General features: G+C 40.2%; 1 protein-coding gene across 4 annotated transcripts in view; it reads right to left on the reverse strand.

Annotated features, from left to right (window-relative positions):
- The window catches only part of DAAM1 (dishevelled associated activator of morphogenesis 1), a 162,576-nt gene that overhangs the window by 30,587 nt on the left and 108,135 nt on the right, over window positions 1-23,854 (reverse strand). For 3 of the 4 annotated variants that reach the window (XM_079125802.1, XM_079125803.1, XM_079125804.1), the window contains 13 exons: window positions 22,814-22,885; window positions 17,294-17,388; window positions 14,884-15,217; window positions 14,169-14,279; window positions 13,956-14,059; window positions 12,764-12,830; window positions 12,414-12,531; window positions 11,844-11,982; window positions 11,534-11,592; window positions 8,141-8,328; window positions 7,346-7,645; window positions 6,947-7,054; window positions 282-311 (listed from right to left, as the gene is read on the reverse strand). In XM_079125802.1, coding sequence (XP_078981928.1) covers window positions 282-311; window positions 6,947-7,054; window positions 7,346-7,645; window positions 8,141-8,328; window positions 11,534-11,592; window positions 11,844-11,982; window positions 12,414-12,531; window positions 12,764-12,830; window positions 13,956-14,059; window positions 14,169-14,279; window positions 14,884-15,217; window positions 17,294-17,388; window positions 22,814-22,885 — 1,725 coding nt within the window. The remainder of the gene's footprint in view (window positions 1-281; window positions 312-6,946; window positions 7,055-7,345; window positions 7,646-8,140; window positions 8,329-11,533; window positions 11,593-11,843; window positions 11,983-12,413; window positions 12,532-12,763; window positions 12,831-13,955; window positions 14,060-14,168; window positions 14,280-14,883; window positions 15,218-17,293; window positions 17,389-22,813; window positions 22,886-23,854) is intronic. The other variant, XM_079125805.1, reaches the window with a different exon arrangement.

The raw sequence follows: 23,854 nt of genomic DNA on the forward strand, positions 1-23,854 counted from the left end.
GTAAAGAGACCAAAGAGCTCTGGGACTGTATAACAGCTTCGGAAATAAAGGCAATATGGAATCTATGATATGAATCAGCATGAGACCCAAAGCCAGTGTCTCTTGTGCTGCGGCTTCAGGCATACCTCCAGATATTCAGGTAAGAGTGGAAACCCAATGTGGAATTACCTAGGCATTGCATTACACTATCTAAAACAACAAAACAGGATCTGTGAGAAGTTTTGAGCTTACAGTGAGCCAAGAAGTTACATTAAGCAAGGTTTAGGTAGTAGCTCACTTACCTGCTTGGAGTTACTGTTCACAAAGAAATCCTACGGCCATGGCAGAGGCATGGAAAAGGCAAATCAGATACATGCAATTCAGAAATCACAGCAACAAATTGAGGAAAGTCAAAGCAGTCAAGGAAATCGGTGGTGCAGGGTAAAAGATGATCAACGCTCCTGCGATCACCAATGAGAGCTGATGATGTGAGAGTCTGGCTAAAGATACAGCAAGCAGCACAGCACAAAGCACAGGGGTAGAGAAAGATGGTCACCATGTGCTGTCCACAATGCCCAATGTTGGTACATCAAACTTAGAATGGAAAAGGACTTAGAACGTTCCAGAAAGACCCAAGCTATGAAAGGAACAAATTCTCTTAGACACAACCACTGGGCTCCATTCACTTAACATGGCAATTTTTACTTGAAGCAGGAGGATAGCTAATCCATCAATTTGAGGCACCTCTTCCCATTGTTCAGTACCACCAGAAAAATATTCTTTTTGGGTTGTGTGTGGGAATAATCAATAATCTACTATTTTCTTGTATCATAAGTAAAGACTAAGAAGAGACAAGTTGAACAACCTAAGTCTGTGATATTAACCCTCAGTATCCCTAGGTGCTATGGGTTGGTATAAGGAAAAAGAACATGCAGCCCAGAGGCAATCAGTGGTTCACAGGGTATGCAGTTACTGGTGGCCGATCCTGACTACCTCAGAGCTGTTCAAGCACACAATCAATAGCCTCTTCTTGAAATAGTATTTAGAAAAGACTTGGAGTGATGAAGGGAAAGAAGAAGAGGTAACTGACATGTTGTGAGAAAGTGAGTTTTCATTGCATTTTTTTGTGAGTCTGGAATGAAGAAAGCTTTGGTGTGCAAAACACACCCAGCTTTTGGGTGAACAGCTTGCACAACCAGCATTTGCTCAGCAGATTCCTTAGGGTTGCACTGGTCTCGGCAGCACTGCCAAGGCCAATTTTACACTGATGAGCCGTTCACGTAATTCTTCTAGTGGGAAACAGTGTGTCCTCCTCTCGCTCTAACCATACGAGGAGGACTGTTTTTCTAGAAAGGCATTTACAAAATAAGTTGATAACCATAAGACATTTTTTTTCTCCTCTGATAGCCCAGATTTCTTTTGTTTCTGTTACAACTGCCAACATTTCTACTCAGAAGCTCCTCGGGACTCTTCTGTGAAACCAGTTTCCTTTCAAGGGCAGAAAAGACTATGATGAAACGAACCCATGAGGTCATCTTAACCCTTCTTTTTTTCCCACCCTCTTTCTTAAAGAGAAAGTTGCTACTTGAACTTAGATCCTGCTCCATCTGGCCTTCAAAGATGAAACTTTTATGAATTTCTCTGGCAATGCATCCTGCATCTTATGGTCCCACTCATCAGGAAATTAGGGTTTCTGACCTCTACTGTACTAGTCTACGGAACCAGGCAGCTGTCATTTACTGGGTGTGGGACTTGGGGCACAGTCTATCTGTAAAATGTGGTCAACAGCTAGATTATTACTGTAAGGATTAAATGTGAGTATGCAGGTAAATTATCACACATAGTACCTCACACACATTTATGAGCTCAATGCTAGGAAGGTATCATGTGACATTATTTTATTGTTCAAACTGACAATCAAGTCCATTTTTCCCCTCTTTGTTCTTTCAGGTGAGCTGCAAAACCACTGTCAAGATTTTCCTTCTGTTAACACCAGCAGCAATAAGTATGCCAGTTAACAGCTATGTCATATATCTTGTGTTTTTGGAAGTGATGAGGAAAATTCCATGGGAAGGTTTGGCTAATTGCTAGCCTAAAGATTACACTTCTTTAAAAAAAAAAAAAAAAATATATATATATATATACACACACACATATAATTTATATATAATATATATACATATATATTTTAGCTGTCAATGAACTTTTATTTATTTATTTATATGTGGTGCTGAGAATTGAACCCAGTGCCTCACACGTCAGGCAAGCGCTGTACCACTGAACCACAACCTCAGCCCAAGATTACACTTCTTTAAAGGTCTGTTAATCAGCATATTATCAAAACAAATCATAAACCTTATGAGTTTCATTGGAAGGGCATGTTAGAAATAAAGATGCTTCCAGGCCTATTTGAAGGAGTAAGTTAATATTCTTTTTGAAACCTTAAATTATTCACTCAAAAATCAGAAGGGAATATAAAAAGATACTTCTAATTGGCTTGGGTCGAATATGATAGGATCACCTATATTTGGCTCTAACAGGATGTCTGATTTTTCTGGATGATTTGGTGAAGTGCTTAGGGCTTGGAATATAAATAGAAAGGTGGCATTTGCATTTTCGGGAACCACTGATGATAGAGTGCTCTACATAGGGATCCACAAAGAAGTAATGACCTAACACTTCATAGACAATGACAATCCTTATCGGAACAATTCTCAATCCTCTGGAGGTTGAAATATCTTGGTAAAATCTGATTAAAGTTGGGAACCCCTCTCCAGAAAAAAAAAATGCATCCACTAATACTTACATAAAAACCTGTATATGATTAACTTTTACCATGGAGTTCTGTTATAAAACCTCTAACCTTACACCCAGACTGCAAAAAACCAGTATTCACAATTTTCTTTTTCGCCTTCACGTGCCAAGGGTAAGGAGCAAGATTGATGAAATAAATATGCTAAATCATAAAATTTTTAAATGTGCAAATTAAAAGTACAGAATAATGACAACTGCAAAACGAAAAAAAAACTTTGACCATTTATAAACAGTCAGAAGATACTACTGAATGTTTCAGATAGTACCCCAAAAATGACTTATATATTATAAGCTAGCAGTAGAGGTCAGATTCTGAAGACCGGACAGTAGTTATTTTTTGTTCCCTAAATCAGAGCATAGAGGCTTTGAAATGTTATACCATGTATTGTAATAGGATCCTAAATGAAGGGCTACCTTGGGCAAAGAGTGGGAAGGAAGAGAGCGTGAGTATTAATATGTTGCCATAGAACCAATAACTCTCTTCAGGTAAATGTAGAACCTTCCACTAATTCTCCTTCTGTTCAACTGTATGGATAAGGAGAAATTAGTTTATAGCATGTCAGGAAGAAATTTTCCCATAAAACAGACATGAATATTGCTTAATTGTATCTGAAATAATAATACTAAGCAATGTGCTACAATATGTACAAGTCTCTTGTAGCTGACTTGGATATTATGTATTAATGTAGTTTCAGTGAGGAAAAAGAGGCCCTGAAATTCAAGAAATTGACTTTCAAATGAACTTTTGGAATGTGAACAGGAGAATAACTACATGCTTTTAAATTCCATTTCTTATGCACCTAAGCTTACATAATCAGCTCTGCACACCTTTGATTAAATGCACTGAAAAAAAAAAAAAAAAAACCTGAGTAGGAGTGGTCTTGTTCTTAAAACTGGAGTTAAAGAAAATCCTCTACCAAGTCTGGTATTCATAATGAATAAAGCCATGGTTTAAGAACAAAGTGAAACTGAGAACTATGCCACTTTGTAGTCCTGACTGTGCCACCTGTTGGGACACTGAATACATACTAAACTGCATTTTCAGTATCTATAATAAAGGAATAATATCCTCCTCATGGAGCTAAGGATAAGTATTAAATAAGAAAATAAGCAAAGAGCTCTTTGGGAGTTAAATTTTAGGGTTGACAAGCTTAAGAACTGTGTACTCAGCACCAGAAATGTAATGGATACTTAATAGCGATTATTATCTTTATTAAAAGGTTTTCTCACCTCTGCTTTTATACTGTATGTTGCACTGTGGACCTGGGCAAAAGTTGAACACATTTCAATCTTTTGAAGTACTTCATAGACAAAGCAGATAATATGAATACCTGATTTTAATTATAAAATATTTCTCAAATCAACTTGATGTTTTAAATACATGTGTTTACATGTTTTATATATACATATACATTTATGTATACAAGTAAATGTATATGTAAATGTGTCTATATTCTATAGGTATGTATTCCTTAAGTGTCATTTCTCATTCATCTGAATGAACTAATCCAATATTCCCGAGATTTCTCAAATTCTTACTCTGAGCAGGGCCTTATTGCATGCATGTAGGTAATAGTATGTATGTGTTCTTCTGCCTCTCTGAAGTATTTATCTATCCAAACAACTGGCTGTGGTCCAGAGTTTGACCGGGGTTTCATAACTCAGCAGGGAGGAAAGAGGAGACACCATGGAAAAAATAGGTTTCCAGTATTCATTTGGGAATAGAAAAGAGAGCAGTTTAAATGTGGTGATAATTATATAATGTACTGCCAAGACTGAAATGAAAATGCATAGTTCTTTGATGTTGCCATCATGAGATCAGGGGACATTCAATGACGGGAACTCTGTTTCCTTTACTCTGTACAACATATTCCAATTGGAAGGTCTGTATCTTCTGATTTTTCTGGCTCTCAACATTCAATAAATTCAATAAAATGGCTCAAATTACCCTCATTTGGAAAACATATTTGTGGCTTAAAAATTCTCATATCCAGTTCTTATGTCAAAAGGTGTTGAAATTTTTCTTCAAGAAGTGTTGCTGAAAATATGGTCACAACTCATTCTACTTACCAATCTACTTAGTGTTAAGTACAACTAACATGTTCTGGTCTATCCTGACTGGAACAACTACTGATTACTCAAACAGTGTCGGTTGCTAGGAGACAATTACCCAATTGCTGGGCTTTCTGCAATCCGGTCTCCCAGAGCTCTTGAGAACTGTCCACATATTTGTCCCAGAGCATTTTGGCAGCATCTTCCTGCACCTTCTGCTGAAAGCCAGTTAATTATGAGTCTTGTAACCTTGGGTCTTTCAACCACCTGCCTTCATAATAAATGCAACCCACATGCTCAGACTTGAACAGCATCATTTGGGATACTGCAGCTTTGCCTTCCTTTAAAATACTTCTTTAAGTTCCCAAACCTTCATTTTGGACAACCAGAATGGACAACATTAGCAATTGAAACCCATGTGGAAAAGCAATGGGATATGTAACCAGGTCAAAAGATCATTTGAATTACCAGGAAATTTGCTAAAATGTCCTATGACTTCATGCCAAGGTCCAGAGGACACCTTTCTGGGACAAGAGGGGAGAGGGGTGGGAGGGAGAAGGCAGGTGGCTGCCAATCAGTCAATCAGGAGTGAGTCTGATCGGCTTAGGATGACTCCAGACACACCCTTTGTTTGTCCTTTGAAAGCTAAGCTGTCCTGCTTTTTACTGGACAATGACATGCCTTTGTCTTCTTCATGAACTTTATTTGGTGTGTAGATATTGTACAAGTTGCCTTCTTACTTATGGAGGGGTCCAGCTGAAGAGCTGAAGGCTCCGGTTTTAGGGTTTATGTCATTATGGCAGGCTTTATTTCTGCACTTTATTAAACTAGCACAAAAGGTGCTACAGAAGCTCTTCTTCTCTTTGAGCAAAATACTCAGGCTAAATATCCACCTCCCCAAACTCCCCATTTCAGATGCATTAAAGACCACTTGAAATTTAAAAAAAAAAAAAAAATCATCTTTTGTTTCTCCCCAGCCTCAGTCCATCTTTTCCCTTGGTGCTTAGTATTTTTCTGAGACATTCTTTCTTGGGAACCAAGCCAAGTAAGCCAACTAGGAAGTCTGCTGCTTGCTTGAGGGTACTCCACCCTGGGCATGATTCATGTAGGACTGCAGGGCCTTATTGCACAGCCGAAGGAAAGCCACTGTGTGGGTGCTCATCATGGGCTTCCCTCACTGTTCCTCTCCTTTAGCCAGTCTTTTTCTCCTTACACTCCGGCTCAATTTTTCCCTTCTCAGGGCTCAGCTGCTTGGGCCCCACCTTTTCTTTGTTTTTCTGAAACTGTCCACACACTGTGGTCTCCTCTTGTTCACCCTTAAGAGCTCTACTAATAGGAGCTCTGGAGGAGTAAGAGGTAGCATTTGGACGCGGCCAGGGCTCACCAGGAGTTGATGCCTGCTTGGTCTTGCCAATGTGGATAGCTGGCAGGCACCAAGTCACATGTTCCTCCTGCCATTACATAAGCTTTGCTCACTTTTCAGTAGCTTTTCTGGTGCTATTCGGGTCATTGCTGTCTCCACACTCCTCAGCCTTTGCAAGACCCTTACTGAGTCTATCAAGTTCATGGCATATAGTTAAAACTTTTCCGCAGGTTCTAGTTAGCTGCCAAATTATAGTATTTACCAATGCCCATACTTCTAAAGCATCCATCTATTTCAAAAAGCATTTTGCTTCTGAGAGTATTCATTTGATATGTACTTTTAAAAACCCAGTAAACCAAAATGACTTCAGAAACAAATACAGTGAGGTGACAATATAGGTCACATATCTCCCTATTTTTTCCTGGCAATACATTTTGACTACGCACAGTGACAATAATATACAGAACTCTTTACACCAATGGAGACAAGGTCTTGGACACGTATCGGTACAAAGAGCTCATATACCTTAAACTGTTCTCACACACACACCGACTGGCACTTGGACACACATGGGGACACATACACACTGAGTTGCTTTGCAGGAACACAGCATGGCAGACCAAGCGGCATAGAACTAAGATGCTTATCAGATCACAGTTCTGGCAGATGGCCTGGGGATCATGCACAAGGACATGATTATTTTACTTTTTTTGGCATCTAGAGGGCACATGCTGTTACCTGCTGTCTTTGGTAGGCAGAGAAAGTTCTTTCCAGGTCTTCGAGATCTAGAATTTTGAAGACTTTTGTATCATCAATTTCAGTCCATACTGTTCCTTCCAGTTTGTTCTAGAAACATCAAGTTAACAAGTTCTCTGGTTTTTAGTTGTATACAAAAAGAACAGGCATGGTAATTTTTATAAACAGGACTGCTGTCCCCAATTGTTCATTCTATAGGATGCTCAAAGTGAGCTGGTTTCAAACAATTTGTCAATATTTCAGAAGTTTAACCACTTAAATATCCGAGTGAGTTAGAACCCCGAGTCCACACAGGAAAATGAAGTCATTCAGCAGTCAGGGCTGTTTTTCCTTTCAGTGAGGACACAATAAGTGGCAGCAAAGTGGGAACAAATGGCTCACCTCAGGCAGCTTCAACCAGTTGAAGGACTTCAGGGCATTTGTGGGCTGAGGAATGTTTTTCTTCTTGAGTGCCAGTCCCACTGGTGCACCAGGAGGTGGCATGACTCCCCCTAAAGGAGGAGGCCCTGGGGGAGGGGGAGGGCCCCCTGGGGGGAGGGGAGGTGGAGGAGGAGGAAGCACTCCACCTGGCAGGGGTGGGGGTGGCGGGGGAGGAAGAAGGGACCCAGGCACTGAGGAAGGAAAGGGCCCCCCTGGGGCTCCAGGTGAGGGTCCTCCTGGGACAGAAGCACAGACGGCCCTCTGAAAAGATAAAAGTAGGAAAAGAGGAAATTAATGGAAGAAAGAAATTCACTGGATGATTTTCAGAATCTGTTGTTTTGCCTAAAGTAGAGACCAGAGAGAAATCTCGCACTTCTGAGCACAGGGGTTTAAAGGGCTGGTGAGTCAAATGGTCTCTTTTGGGGCTTTATGGACTCACTATTTGTATTTGACACTCAAGAGCTTATCTACAGAGCACGCACAGCTCTCTCACCTTTTGCATCATCATATGACCTGGTTTTCATGAAACTGGTTCTCACCGTAAAAGCCAATGTGATTTCCTTTGCTTTTAGTACAGACCTGGTACTAAAAATACACCCCAGGCCCAACCTCTGCTATCAACACAAGGTTGCAGAGGGAGCGGGTCTCAGCACTACTGGGAGACATCTCAGATCTATGCCCCCATCATGAGTTGCCTATGTAAGGTTGTGGGGATCCAGGACAAGGGAGGCTTTGGCAGCTGCCCGTGGCCCTCACCCTGCTGAGCTCGTGGAGCTGTGCTGTGAGGTCCGCCACCTGCTGCTTGACTTGCTTATGCTCAGTAGTCTCCTTTTCAAGTTTCTCTTTCATTTTATTTAAGGTCTGCATCATTTCTTCCTTCTCTTGGGTCTTGGCATCACATTCTCTCTCCTTCTTTTCCAATTTCTGTTGTAGCTCATTGTGCTCTACACATAAAAACAAGTGAACATGAAAGGAGGGGTTCTTCAAGGTGGAAAATAGCTTCTATACAAAGAAAACCAACTCCTCTTCAGCTTGGCGTAGTTTCTCCTCCCCACCAAAGGGAGCCCCTTGGGCTAAGAACACTCCTGCTTGGAGGTCTTCGGATGAACAACTCTATTAACTACACTGCGAAAGCCACCGAGGAGGAGACCCTGAGGCCATAATTCTAAAAATGAAATAAAGTTTGAGTAACTACTTGTAGAGGAGAATGTTTGGTAGCTAATTCAAAATCCTGACACAGAAATGGCCCATGAGCCACACTAGGGAAAACGAATGTTAAAAGGGCCTCTTCTAACAAATTAGAATTGGGACAGGGAGAAGTCCAGCTCTGATGAGTGAGGCTTGCTGGCTTGTGTCCCACTGGTGGAAGGGCTGAAAAGTCTCCAACAGTGAGGAGCTGCTGCAGACCATACCATCAGCCTGACACCAACTCCTTTCTCCCCACCTCCCTCAGAAGACCACCTGAAGGATTTTATGCTCCCAGCAAGCTCTTAAAACTTGGGAAAGCAAATGTTATCATGCCAGTATCAAATATCTTAAGGGCAGTAGGGCAGGTTGAGCATGAGAATCAGTAATGTGGGGAGAAAAAAATTAGCTCTCGGCTGTGGTTTCCTACTTTTCTAGTCCTGCTTTAATGGAACAGGGCACCCAATTTAGCACGATGCTTATTCACACTGCCCGCGAAAGTGCGCTTGCTGACAAGAGTGATGAACTTTGGAAAAGAGAAAGAATCAAGTTTAGGCTGAAAATTTTTATTTCAAATACTTGGCCCCAATTCCTATTCTTTTTATATCAATAAATCCACTAGAGATATAACCCACTGAGGTGGAGCTGTACAAAGCTGGTCTCTATTTCTTGAGTTTGATAACACATTTAAATTCTCGTCGTCTCTTTGTCTGACCTTCTCTTTTCTGTGTCCCCCTGAATTGGGATTTGCAGGGAGGGGCAGGAACCATTAAAATGCTAGGGTTTTGGCAGCCCTGGAGTTAACCACTGACCCACTTCTACCACTCTGTGGATGCTGCTCTGACCTCCTTGGATTTGCATCTAAAAATGACCTCACTCTATCCCATTTTCCTTCTTTAAGAAGGCTATTCTATAGGTTGGAGCAGGGCTTAGGAAACTGTGGTTTCCAGATGCTTTTAAGATGATCCTAATGTAATGCCAGGTTTGGGAAACTCCAGTCTAAAGACATGCCCACAAATGACATGCATTGACTCTCTGTTCCCTAAGCTTTCACTGAGTACCTCCTGGACAGGCTCCGCACCAAACACAATCTTCCTCCAAATATTCTCCACCTTTCAGGTCCTTGGAACTTCCTGCTCTTCGCAGTCTGTCCCCCCTCACTAATTTGTCAACATGTGTCCTCTTGAATCTAACTTTGCTTTCCTGAAGCCTCAAGAAAAGACTGAATATTTGATCTTTATTCTCTCCTCTTTTATATTATATCTATGACTTCACTGAAACCATCCTGTTCCTCCCACTGGCCTTGGGGATTTTCTCCTCCACCATCTCAACCACCTGAATCTTGTAATATCTGCTGTCATTTATTGTGCCAGATACCATGCTAACGTTCTATTTGTTTTGACACTTAATTTTCACAACATCCCTGTGAGTTAGGTTTAATCTTCATGTTGCGGAAGGGGAGTCTGGAGTGGGACGGAGGACATGACTTATCCTGTTCACAGAACCAGTGAAGGCAGAGCTATCCTGGCATACTTTTTGTCCCAAGTGCTCTCCTCAGTTTGTACCATCAGGTCTCCATGTTCTGGGGTGTATCCCCAAAACACCCACTCGTGGATAATTTTCTCCTTGGTTTAATCTCCAGTCAACCTAACTTTTAGTCAACATTTCTATTTTTTTGGAATATAGCCTTTTATTTTATTTGTTTTAATTTTTTTATGACTTTTTATTTTTACAGACTACATTTTGATTCATTGTACACAAATGGAGTACAACTTTTCCTTTCTATGGTTGCGCACGATGTAGATTCACATCATTCATGAGATCATACATGTACACAGGGTCATGATGTCTGTCTCATTCCACCATCTTTCATACCCCCACCTCCTCCTCCCTCTCATTTCCCTCTATGGAATCTAAAGTTCCTCCATTCTTCTCTCCACAGCAGTTCCTGAAATCTACTTATAAAAATGCATGTAGAGCCTCAATTATTTGAGAGCAACATAGACACGTAAGAGAACTAGTTAACACGAGAGGACTTCACATTTGGTATTTTCCTGCTTTTGTGCTTTATGGCAAAGGATGAATGTGATGAGAGGAAAGGAAATGCCCAGCCATCTCTTGGACACTCTTTTCAGGGCATTAACTAATGGGGTGAGTGCTACTGCATTTCATTGGCGGTGACTGAATAACTTGGACAAGGAAAAGGAAGTCAGTTGACCAGTATGGTGAAAGAGTGGTGGCTGGGAGGATGACTGTTCTCACAAAGAGGCCACTTTTAATTTGCTAATATTCTGAAGGCGGCAGGAAAGCTATCCATTTCTGTGAGTGGCTGGCACCATGAGGAACACAAGAGGGATAATATCAAAGACTTACTCAAATGCTAACAGCTGGCCTGTTAGAGTTTCATAACACATATCTTTACAATTGTCACTGATTTTCTGCATGATTTCTCTTTTTATGACTGGTGCCAAATTAAGGTCATGGAGAGAACTGGTATGCTGAGACCAAGTGGGCTATGCTTCTCTTTTAAAATTTTGGGCAAACCCTAGCGTCCCTTATTACATTTCTTAAAACCCAAAGTGCTTTAAAGAGCAGCTACAGGGCAGAGGAAGGGTCTGGATGATGGGTAGTTAAGAAAACCTGAATGAACAAATACTGAGCAGCAAATGTTACAAGCTCCTCGAAAAATGTATACGATTATAATCAAAGGATAAAATATTTGGGAATCAGCATGACAATCAAAATTGCTTGGTTCGAAAAAAAGCCTGTGCAAAATGCCCTTAAGACGTGGAAAAAGATAGGCTCTCTGATGTATGTAAGTCAACAGGAAACATCAGTACAAATTTCCAAGATACGAAGAGCAGGGCTGTTACCCAACAACCAATGACATGTCCTCTGCTCCTGTCAGGGTCACCCAACAATTAGCATCACAGCCTCTTCTTCGGTGAGGGCCTCGAGGCTTACCTTTTCTCATCTTTTCTGCTTGTTCTTTCCACTGCTTAACTTCATTTTCATTAACCAACCTGTAGAAGTTAAATGAGTACTCATTACAAAAGATGTAAAAGGTCGGCTGCTAAATGTATTCTCTCTAGGTGCAAAAATAGTCTACTGCAGAGAAAATCCTCAGTGCAATGCTTGAAACCCATTTAAACCCAGATGTAGCTTGCACATATTGCATGTGTTTGCAAAGTGACTTATGTTTGATCATAGGATAAAATAGATGTCTTATATTATCACTGTTATGTCACAGGCAGCAGAATAAGAAGAAACTCACATTCGTACGACATTCTTAATGTTAAAGTTTTCCAGAGGTGTGGAGTCAGGGTCCTGTCCTTTGTCGTTCTGGATCACTATCTGCTGTATGATTCTATCCAGCAGTAGCCAGTACTGAACAGTGTTGCCACTCCTCTTGTCTAAAAGGAAAAATAATGGTGGGAGAAACTGTCGAGTTGTTTGTAAACTATGATGCATAGTTCTCAATAGTGGTCACCCTTTAAAGCCACAGATCCAAAGAGATGTTTACATCATCTGCACCAAAGCTTCCCAAAACACTGGAATTTTGACATCTAATGACTATTTATTTGTTTGAGAGGCATCTTCTACCCCTAAGTGTGTTGTAAAGCATATATTTACTTTCAAAGTCAAAGTAAATTATAATCTGCTTCATTTTGTGAATTCTATTACATTCCTCAAGCTGTATGGGGAAAGACACGGGCTGTCATGAAACTGGGTTTTGGAATCCCTGGTGTACACGGGCCAACCCCGTGAGCACCATTCAGAAGACAGAGCCCCATGGGCAATGTCCAGATGCCCAGCCACACCCGGGCAAGTCACAAACACTCACAAGGCATCTGGAGGCAGTGGTGAAGGATGGACATGAAGTGAGGGTAGGCTTCACTGTGAGTCAGCCTCTTCCTGGTCAGCTCAAACATCTGGGTTGCACTTTTTGTGTCTATGTGAACCTATTTTATAGAAAAAAACAAATCAAAGCCAAACACCCAAGTTCCTCAATTCCCCCAATGCAAGGTAAGTCAGTCTGAGGCAAATACAATTTAATTCTGTGTCTTACGTAACAAAACAGAGCTTGGATTTTGCTCACAGGTTACACTGGTCCATGCTGATGCTACACCACCATTTTAAGGAGAAATGCTGTGAGCTGATGAGTTAAACCAGAATAATTATAAGTATACATACCAGTTCAAATCTTTTGGCAAATTCTAGTTCATCTTCATTTCGGAGCATTTCAAAAAAGTCTAAGTGCCTGAAAGAAAATTAAAGAAGTTATTAAAAGCAGAACATTCTATAAATGCAAGTACATAGGATTCAGGATGTTAATAATAGGCCTTTCCTAAGTTTTCAGAGATATTGCTAAAAGACACAAAGTAATAAAACCTGAATGACTTCACTTAACTGCATTATAAGGAAAAGTAGATTAAGATAAAAATAAAAATTTAGAAACCTATGGTACATAGCATATAGTAGACAATTATTAAATTAATGTTTATCAAATCTAAAAATAATGAAGTTCAGTTTCTACTTAGAGTCCCTTTACAGAAAAATAAGCCCATCTACCCATACTTGATTTGCTATTGAACTAAAGATCACAAAAGAAATATTCATGTCATTCATTTGTTTATTCAAATATTTATTCAGCCTTATTACTACATATTCTATGCACTGGGGTTGATATAGTAAATACATCAGGATCAAGGGAATAGAAAATAAAGGAAAGTTAAGATCTCTCTGCAGGGAACAAGGGAACAGGTTACATACACTCTGGATAGCTGTGAAAGATTTTTTAAAGCTGAGAAAATAGTATGTGCAAAGGTCCTGAGGCAAAAGTTTTATTGACATGTTCATAGACTATCAAGAAAAGCATGATGCAGAAATGAAGAAGTAGAAGGAGAGATCTGAGAGCTACTGGGGCCATCTGAGAAACAGGAAAATGACTGCAAACAGGAACAAATGGACAAGAAGTGGAAGGTGAGATTCAAGGAATGCCAATCTAGAGTACTGAGACCACCAAGTTTTATAGTCAATTTTAGCAACAAAGAAGATAGTTGCCATTATCATCATCACCATGGTCACCAATTTTTATAAGTACAAAAACACTCAAGTTCAGATGAGTAACTTGACCAGGATACACAGGAAGCTCAAGGCAAGTCTAGGATAGGATATAGATTCAGATCTAAAGCCAAAATCCACATCAAGTTCTCTGCCCAACATGCTGCCTCCTTCACTGATAACGTCTTAGGATAAAAGGTCATCAGCTGAACCGATAGCCTGGTGTGAGCTCCTCACGCTATAGACACAGGCCAGCACCAAGTACAGTATCATGCCCACGGAAGAAGCATCAACTCTCTCAGATCAGAACAGGCTCACTTACCTATCTAATGTTGAATTTTCATGTTCCCTTAACTTATCTATTACAGGTTGAATTCCTAACATCAGAAATTCATAGCGAAGATGAAGTCTAAAGTCCAAACTTTCCTGAAAGTAAAAGGGTGATAAAACATATATTTGTGCTTTTTAGACTAGATAGTATTCATTTTAAAATTATTCTTTATATTTTAAAAATCGTAGTACAGAAGGTTCTTACCACTCCCGCGCCTTGGCTTAGCACTGCATTAATGAAGGACATGATGGCAGTCTTGAGACTCACTTCATCTCGATATCGCCCAGTGCTTTTATCCAAGTCATTAATTAAGGTCTATTAAAGACACAGATATAAAAACAAAAGACTGAATCATTACTAACCTTATGCTCATTTCACAAAATTTTTTTATGCCCAAAAGTTAATTTTTAAAATCTTGTGTTTAGTCAGAATTACATTGATCAGATGAAAGCTACCTTTTCCCCCTTCAGATCATCAATAAAAATTCTACTTTCAAAAATTCTGCAGCATGCATGTTCATACAGATGTGTATAAAGACTTTGTTACCTCAGCTTGATTTTTACATTTGAGTAAAAAGGTGACATAATCACGATTCATCTCAATCCTAAATCAAAAGAATGGCAATCTGTAAAAGTTTCAGGGAGCCATTCCGTTGCGAGGATACAAAAAAAATGTGTGCTACGTACCGTGCAGGATGCAGGGCTATATTTTAAAGTTCAGTAAATCTAAAATCTCAAACTGGTCAACTATAGAAGGTATGTACTGTTTTCTGGTCCTTAGACCCGGAAGAAGGGAAGTTACAGGGTGAGTAATCACTTGTGGGAGAGAATCTCAAGTCACATTCCCCCTCCAGGGCTGGAAGAGGCACCTATTTGTGCAGTTAAGGACGGGGCGATGAAGAAGGTGAGGGCATGCCCACCTGAAAGCGGGTCCTTTCGCTGGCGTACTTCTGGTAGTGCAGCATGGCCTGTAGAACCTTCTTGTGGCCCCCAGGAACCAGGCACACGGCGCCCAAGATTTCCAGCACGGCCACCTTTGTCTTAATGTTCTCTGTGCTCAGACTCTGAGCGATTACATTAATACTCTCAGAATGAGCCAGGACATGAGCCCGACCTTGAGAGTTGTTCATTAGCGCCTTTATACATCCAATGAGAGAGGTATGTATTCGAGACTCAGAGGTCTCATAGTCCATGGTCTTAAGAAAGTTGAGAATACACGACAAGCCATCCAAGTCAATGAATCTGGTTACAAACCTGTCGTGAAGAGAAGTGCATCAGACTTAAGCTCCTTGGGGATTTTGCAATAGCCCTTAGTAGACAGGCTTCGGGGAAAGAAAGAAGACTCAATTCTAAAAGAACCAAAGGCCTTACATGGACGAAGGTCATCTCAATCCTGCCTCTTCTAATCTAGCCAGAATCAGGAAAACAAAACAAAACAAAACTCCATTTGAGGTAAATGCATATCTACTGGTACAAAGAAACAGTCAACAGATCATATACAAATGAAAGACCAGGGCCAAAAGGACATTCAGAATGTATATCTTGTCTTAGGTTAAAATCATCAGCTGATCTGAGTTACTGTAGCATCCATGTCCCATGCACTTCTATGTGCTGACTGCTGGCCCTGGTGCACTGTAAGAAAAGTAAACGGGTGTCCCTCAAATCCAGGACATTTGCTTATCAAAGGAATAACTGTTTACATCCCCAGGAGGTTTTATAACAAAACCCTTCCTTTGTATGACATGCCAATATAATATAGTTAAACAGATAAAGTAATCCTTTATGACTGTAAATTAATTTTTATCAATATTTTATAACTTTTATTGTAAAGTAAATCAATGGGAATAATTCACAATGCCTATGCAGATGTCGAAGCCCTTGAAAATTCCAGAGATAAGTGGTTTATCTTATTATTTGAGAAACTTCCAAAGTATTTAGCCTTGGATATCCCATTAAATCTGAGCATGCAAAACACACCAACAAACACTGGTTTAGTTAAGATAGTCTGGAAGACCTCTGTCATAAAACTGCATAGTATTTTTCATCAATTAGTAGATTTTTCTGTTTGCATTTTATTATCAAATAAAGAAAGGCAATTATTTTTGAGCCATTCCGCCCAACCACACAATCCAGATATAGCCAACCCTTTTAAACCAGTTGGCTTCATTCATAGCACCAGTGCTAATGAATTGTGCTTGTGAAAACCTCAACACCTCACCAAATCCTAGAGGCCTGGATGGAGAGCGAAGGTGGAGGAGGCATGCAGCGGAAGCTGATGACCAGAAAGGAATGAAGCACTATTGCCAGAAAGTCTGCCCACCTTTTAGTTTTGATAAAAGATGTATTGGCATACAGTTCACATGCCATAAAATTCATCCCTTTAAAGAGTACAATTTGGTATTCATGTTGTGCAACCATCAACATGATCTAATTTTAGAATTTTTTTTTTTTTTTTTTGTACCAGGAATTGAATTCAGGAGCACTCAACCACTGAGGCACATTCCCAGCTCTATTTTGTATTTGATTTAGAGACAGGGTCTGAGCTGCTTAGTGCCTTGCTTTTGCTGAGGCTGGCTTTGAATTTGCAATCCTCCTGCCTCAGCCTCCCCAGCCACTGGGTAATTTTAGAATATTTTAACAATCCCTTAAAGGCCACTCTCCCCTCCTCAACCCTGGCAGCCACTAATCTACTTTGTGTCTATGTGGATTGGCCTCTTATGAACATTTCATATAATCATATAATATTTGGTCATTTGTGACTGGTTTATTTCACTTAGCATAATATTTGTAAGGTTACTGCATGCTGTGACAGGTACTTTATTCTTTTTTTTAACTTTATTCCTTTTAATGGTCATAAAACACTTCATTGTGTGGTCATACCACACTTTGTCCATTCATCATCTGATGGACATACTCAAACTTTTTGGCTTTTGAATAATGGTGACATAAACATTTATGGGTAAGATTTGGGGGAACACATCTTCATTTCCCTTGGCTATATGACTAGGAATAGGACTGCTGGGTCGCATGGCAACACTATCCTTCTGGGGGACTGCCTAACACTTTTCCAAAACGACTGCACCATTTTATATTCCAAGAGCAATAAATGGTGGTTCCAACTTTTCTACATTCTTACCATTATTGTTAGTCTCTTTCTTAATTTTAGCTAACCTAGGGACTCTCTGATGCCTTTTAAATGAAGAATATCAATTTATTAAATATTTAGTGGTTAAAGAATTTAGGACTTCTTGGAAGGTTTGACTAGTGAAAAAAGAAGGTAGGAAGGAAAGGAGAGAGGAAACAAAAACGTGCTGCCCAGGAAAGAAATACCTCATTGGTTTTGTCCTTAGAGCTGTCTTTAAACTCTCTATAGTTTTACTTCTCTCTTCTTCTTCTTCCTTCTCTAAAGCCAGCAGGGATTTTCTCTATGCAAAGAAAACAAGTTACTTCTTCAAATTATATTTTTAATTATCATACAAACAAGACAAGTCCACAGATTACATGCTACTCTCCAATAATCAATAAATATATGATTATGATTAAGGTTCACTACAAGTCCAAGTGTAGAAAGACATCACCAAGAATTCCATATCATTGTTTTTATTTTTACTACACGGCCTTTTCAATTTTAAGTAACACTTTAAGAAAATATTTAGAACTCATAATCGAGATGAAGTTGCCCAGGTGCTTATGTAACTATTCTATGACTAGGCCCTGATATAGATATTGCTACTCATAGTTGATGAAAGACTGGACCTGTAGCTGAGCACAGCATTCTGGCAATTAAAGCTAATACTGTCACACCATCAAATGGAGAAAGTGGCAGCAATTTTTCCCATGCTATTGCTCCCATTTCTCAGTCAAGAAGTGTAATCAAGATCAAAAGGATTTTGTTATATCAAAATTTTTAAAGACCAACACTTAAAGTGGACCTGAAACTACAATGGATACTTCTTCCAGATTGAATGTGTTAACTTTCTGAAATGCTCCCACATCATTCAGAAATCAGGATATGGATAGAGTTGTGTGTGTGTGTGTGTGTGTGTGTGTGTGTTTCCTACCCTGGGATCTGTTAGAGCAGGGCTTCTTAAACTTTAATGTGGACAAGAAAATTGTCTAGGTATCTTTTGAAAATGCAGGCTCTGGTTTAGTAGGTCTGATGTGAAGCCTGAGATGTTACTTTTCTGAAATATTTTTTTTAGGTGATGCTGATGCTGCAGGAGCAAGATTTTAAGTAAGCACATGTCAGTTGATATTAAAAAGTCATGAATATAGTAAGGTTCACAGTTCTTTCCACTCTGATTCACTTCATGATTGCCTCATTGTTCCAAAGTACCTCCAGGCTTATGGTCCCAGGAGCTCTATGCATGAAGCTACAGGTCCCTTTCCTTCGTCCTACTCAGAATACATCCTTGTGCAGTATCAATTGCCTTTTCTGTTATCAGTTCTGATAAAAGGCTTGACTGAGAAAGAGATTGAGGTGACTGAATTGCCATAGAAAGACTGACTCTTATCTATGGTTCTCAATGATTGAGTCTCTGCCTTTGTTTCAGGATCACCAATCATTAAGGGTGACTTTATTACTGTAAATCAATAGTATCAGTATAAAGTAAATGTTAGTAAAACCTAAGTTTGACCACTTAACAAGAAAGGGAAAACCTAATGCAAATTAATACACCAGTCTTATTTATGGCAACTACAATAGAAACCAGCAGAGCTGCTGCTGCTGTTTCTTTTCTTTTTAGCTTGTTATTGTTTCTGCTCAAGCTGTCCTCTTGCTGGTGATGCATCTGGACAGCTGTCACCAGAGGACAGTAGGAGAAGATACTGTGTGCAGAAATAACCAATGAATTCCTGCAGAGCTCTGTGGGACCTATCCCTGAAAAATTCAGCACAAATCCAGCCAAGGATGCTTAATCTCTAGTGGCACAGCTGAATTCCTTTGTACTCTTAAGCAATCACTGCAGCTCAGAGTCAGGCCTTTTATGAATATCATTTCTTGTTCCTAAGCTTAATTTCATAAAACTGCCCCCAAATTTAAGATGACCCATTTTTATTTTGGGTCACTAATGCCAAGTAAAGATGCATGTATCTATCCTTTTAGCAACCCTAGACAGGGTGGAACATTTGAATAAAAGTAGACAACATTAAGTCTCTCTCTAGGAGAGTTGGGAGACTTATGAAATGACACAGAAAGTTAAATTGGAACTTCTTTTCTCAATATGGAACGTTAACTTCCTCTCAAAACAGAGGAGATTATTACTTTGTATACGATACAGGTAGATTTAGATCTATGATTGCATTTAGTGTGTTAAGAAAACTGAGGATAGGTAGATAAACCTGATTCTAATGTGAATTTCCAAAATAAAATGATTTATATAAATTCTAAAGTTTGCAAGCTTCACATTTAGGGACAAGTTTCAACTTAAACATTTTTTTTTTCACCAAGGATTGAACTCAAAGGGCTCTTGAGCCATATCCCCAGCCCCATTTTGTATTTTATTTAGAGACAGGGTCTCACTGAGTTGATTAGTGCCTCAGTTTTGCTGAGGCTGGCTTTGAACTCGTGATCCTCCTGCCTTAGCCTCCCGATTACAGGCATATGCCACTGCGCCCAGCAATTTACACCTTTTCATAGAAAAGCCTACATTTCTAAAGCCTACATTTCCGTTGCCAAACAATGCCTCTTGGCATGTAGAGACAGGCCCTGAGAGGCCTACTTTGGATGTTCTCCCTAAATGCCTGCTCACAGAAGTGGGCCTAGGGCAGGACACACATGGGCAGAGGATCTCCCAGTTAAGATTGCAAAAGTAGACACTGAAAGACATGGAGATACACACAGAGGTGGACAGTTCCTGGGTGGGAGTCTGAAAAGCTGTTGGAGCATTTCCTTGGTGTGAAATCAATAAGCGAACCCACTAAGCACGCAGAACTTCAACTCACAGCCTCCTTGAGAAAGCATGGGAAAGCCACATACAAAACAGGCCCAGGTCCTTTGAGAACCTGTTAGCTTGCGTTCCTTTCTTTTACCATTTTTTACTCTTTAAAAGCCAACAGATCACTCTGGGGTCCTTTAAAGAACAAAGCATTCCTGTTAGGAGGCTTACGTGAAGCAACTGCACTGGCTCTACGAATGGCTGGATTCATGGATCAGTAAGTGTGGCGCTTCTCGACCTGGACTGTTTATCGGACTCCTGAGACATTAAAGAAAACAGATGCCTGCCCTCCGCCCCACCCTGTCAGACAAGTCAACAGTGTGGGCCTGGGGAGGGAGGGTGTGGGGGGAGTAGAAGAGTCACCGGGCCTCTTTCGTGTGCCACAGGATTTAAAAAAACCAAGTCTGGGAAAGGCAAATTGGAGGGAGTCTTTGACTCATACAATAGGTTTGATCTCCTAACTAGATGACCAGTTCCTAATTAGATGATCTTGGGCAAGATTACCCTTCTTAGAGTCTCAGACTCTATTTCTATAAATAGCACTGACAGCATAGGGTGCTAAGAATTTAAAACAACCTGTAAAGCGCCCGATACCCTGCCTGTCACGAGGCACACTCAATGGCGGTAGTTGTCAGGGATGCTGCAGACACTGGATAATAACAATGTGGACAAATGCCTCTTCCACAGTTCCCTTCGTGGATAGCCAAGGAGTCTAGCTGCTGGGCCATGAGCGGATTTGAAGGAATTGTGCCCTTTCCAGTCCCCAGGGACAACGTCTCAGGATTTCTGCTGTGTGTTGATGGGATTTCTCCAGCACAGATGTCAGAGAGATTAGCTAGAACTATGCAAGGAGGTGGTGGCAACAGATATGGTGAGAAAAACCAAAAATGTAACAGGGTTTCTGGTCTCATCAGATCTCCCTGTTCCTTTAGGTAGGCAGAGGTTTAGAGGCCTCCATGGACAGTTAATGCCCTTTATCTTTGACCTTGGAGAGATGATGACTCAGTCCCAATGGGGACATTAGAAACCTCTGTTAGGTGTTTAACACAGAAAGGATGTCAAAGCCACAATTTAATAGCCTTGTGATGTCCTGGGAGCAACTTCAGACTGGAAATCAAATAGAAATAAAATGCAGACCATGCAAAGATGGGATGAAGCAGAGAAACATCCAAGGAGCTGGAAGGAGAAGAAAGGGGCATCTTGAAGAAGGGCCACATACCAGGATACCATGGACCCTGTTCCTCAAGAATGAGGCAGGTCTATTTGGACAGGCCAAGGATAAAGTCATTAATGTACAAATTAATATAACTGCCCCAATATTTGAAGAAAGGAAAGTCCATATTACTCAGCACTTCTCCATGTATAGCAAGGAATTCATTAACAAAGAAGAAACTTCCCTTGTTAGACATCAGACAATGCTGACTTCATTACGAAGAGAGACAGTCTGCCTGACAGTTCTTTTTTTCCCCTAATAGGAAAAGGAATTCACAAAATAGCCTTGACATGTAAGAAATGTTCAATGGCTCCAAATTATTATTGCTTGGGTGGATGCACACAAAATCCCTGGTGGTCATCACGAATCTCACATTCTGTTAGCATCTGTAAAAATGCTGAGATCGCCCTTCTCTCATCTTTGGCATTTTGCATTAAGCACTGAATAAGAAGGATTTGGTGATTTTTTTCCCTGTCCTTTTTCGGCTATGCTTTTAGATTAGAAATCCTCAAGACAAAAAACTGTGTAGTTTCTTCAATAATTAATACAGCCCTATTCACATTTACCAGGCTGTTTATCATTTCTCATGTAACAGCAGAAGAAGCATCTTCAAAGCAAAAGCTAGAGAGAGGAAGTTACTACAGGTTAAGGCCTCTCAAAGTTTAGCAAAAGAGAGAATGGTCCACATATTCTCGTCAGTTTTTAACTTTGGCAACAACAACAAAATACTGATAATTTAAAATGTTTGCTTCAAGTGATCAGATATTAATTTTCCACAAGGACTTTGGAGAAGGCAGGGAAATTGGTAGAGGAAAATATTCTAGAAGCTATTATCTATTTGGATGTTATACACTCAAAAGTTGAATATAACATATTGACTCATAATATCCTGAGTGTGTGTCCACAGGTAAGCCTGTGGGCAACCTTTAACTTCTATCAGCAGTAACGGGATGTAAAATGGTAGTCCTTAAAGGCCAATGACTGACTTACTACTGTGAATTTTAGCTGTGATCAGTAGATGCCCCTCAAGCTGCTTGGAACACTGACATCACAAGACATAATGTGATCAGAATTCATATTTTAGGTATTGAGAATGCAGTTTAAGTCATGGCTGGATCCAAACCCCATGTGCCAAGGCTTTCCCAAGGACATCTCAGCACAATTATTATTATTATGTCTTTTCATTAAACCACTGACTCCATGGATTCCTGAAGGATCTATTATAAGAAAAGAGCATCATGATCCCCTATAAAGTCAAGAAGCCAAGAAGGAACTAAGATCCCAGTAAGAAAGAGAATGGGAGGAGTATACTGAAGGACCTGTGTAATCATAATATTTTCAAATGATACCAACTTTTAGAACAGTATTGCAAAGCTCCAAATGATCCGTTAAAGCAATTGCAAGTTAAAGTTGACCATGAGCCAGATTGCATATTATGTTTCCTGTTGTAACATTAAAGTCAATTATATTTTAGTGTGTGCAGACTTTATTTAAAACATACTAGAAAAATCCCTCTGTCAAGTAACACTTCTGCCCCTTTATCCATTCCCTCCCTTGGGCCCCTCACCAAATTCTGAGGGTTTGGAATGGAGCTTGGAAGGATAATAACATTTGGTAGATCTTACTCAATTGAAATTATTGTGCAAGTGTGTACTTTGTACTGGATTTTAAACTGTGCGGTAGAAGATAAATTATACCCACAGCAGCCATGGAATTGAGTTGATCAATGTAGAATTCAGGCCAACTTGTAGCTCCCTTGTTTTCTTCCTGGTCCTAAAAAGGAAAGAAAAAAAAAATAAAGAAAAGGTAACATATCACCAGCTTTGCACACATAGCAGTTCTCCTGACCTCCTGAGCACAAACCACTGGAAGACACTCAGATAGGAGACATTTAATTTTAAATGTTGGCTTCAAATCCAGGCCTTCCACTTGATTAGGGGGGCGTGTCTTCCCAATCCAATTTCTGTAAAAAGACTCAGCTGGGTGGGACTGAGGACAAACAATCCCTCTCACTGAGGAAGGTGGTGCTGGACTGCGCATCAGGAAAGGACTCATGGGAGAAGGAAACTTGCCTCAAAAATGACCCCAGGATGCAGCCACTTGTTAGCCCCTCTTGTTCAATTAGTTTATTCAGACTTCAGTAGACAGTAAAATTTTGAGGTTAAGGTTTCATTTGCTGAGACCCAAATGAGGTTACTGCTTCTGAGGAAGAGGTAGAATGAAGCCTGGTGTTGAATGGAAGGTAATGAAATGGGTCCAGTCCTACTGCGGTGACAACTCGGGGACTTTGGTAGAAAACATAGTGTGCCTAAGCTGAAAAGAATTGGAATTCAGAAATCTGTTCTAAGACTGCCAGAGTCAGCCTTGCATCTTATAAACCACTGTGACCTGGAGCAGGAGCTCCCAGGGTTTCTGTGGATGGAGGTCTGTGCTAGCCTGAACACAAACCTCCCCCAAAATCAACTGGCCATGGTCTCTGCTGTACCAAAGCTCAGAGCTCATCGCATTGTGGTTGGGGACTTCTATGTATTTTTGTACACCTATGTAGTTGTAAGTCATCTGTGTGATCAAACAGCCTGAAAAGGAAAATTTCAGCAATTGGCTAGCTTCACACTCAGAAAGCCCCTTAGTACAATGAGTATTTCCTGTTCGCTTAGAGAAGATGCTGTGTCATGCACACATAGTTGCTACCTGAATTTGATGCTATCTAGTCTGTTTTAAGCATCTCATTTAGCAGAGCTC

Source organism: Sciurus vulgaris (assembly GCF_902686455.1).
Source record: "Sciurus vulgaris genome assembly, chromosome: 2".
In the NCBI taxonomy this organism is placed as follows: domain Eukaryota; kingdom Metazoa; phylum Chordata; class Mammalia; order Rodentia; family Sciuridae; genus Sciurus; species Sciurus vulgaris.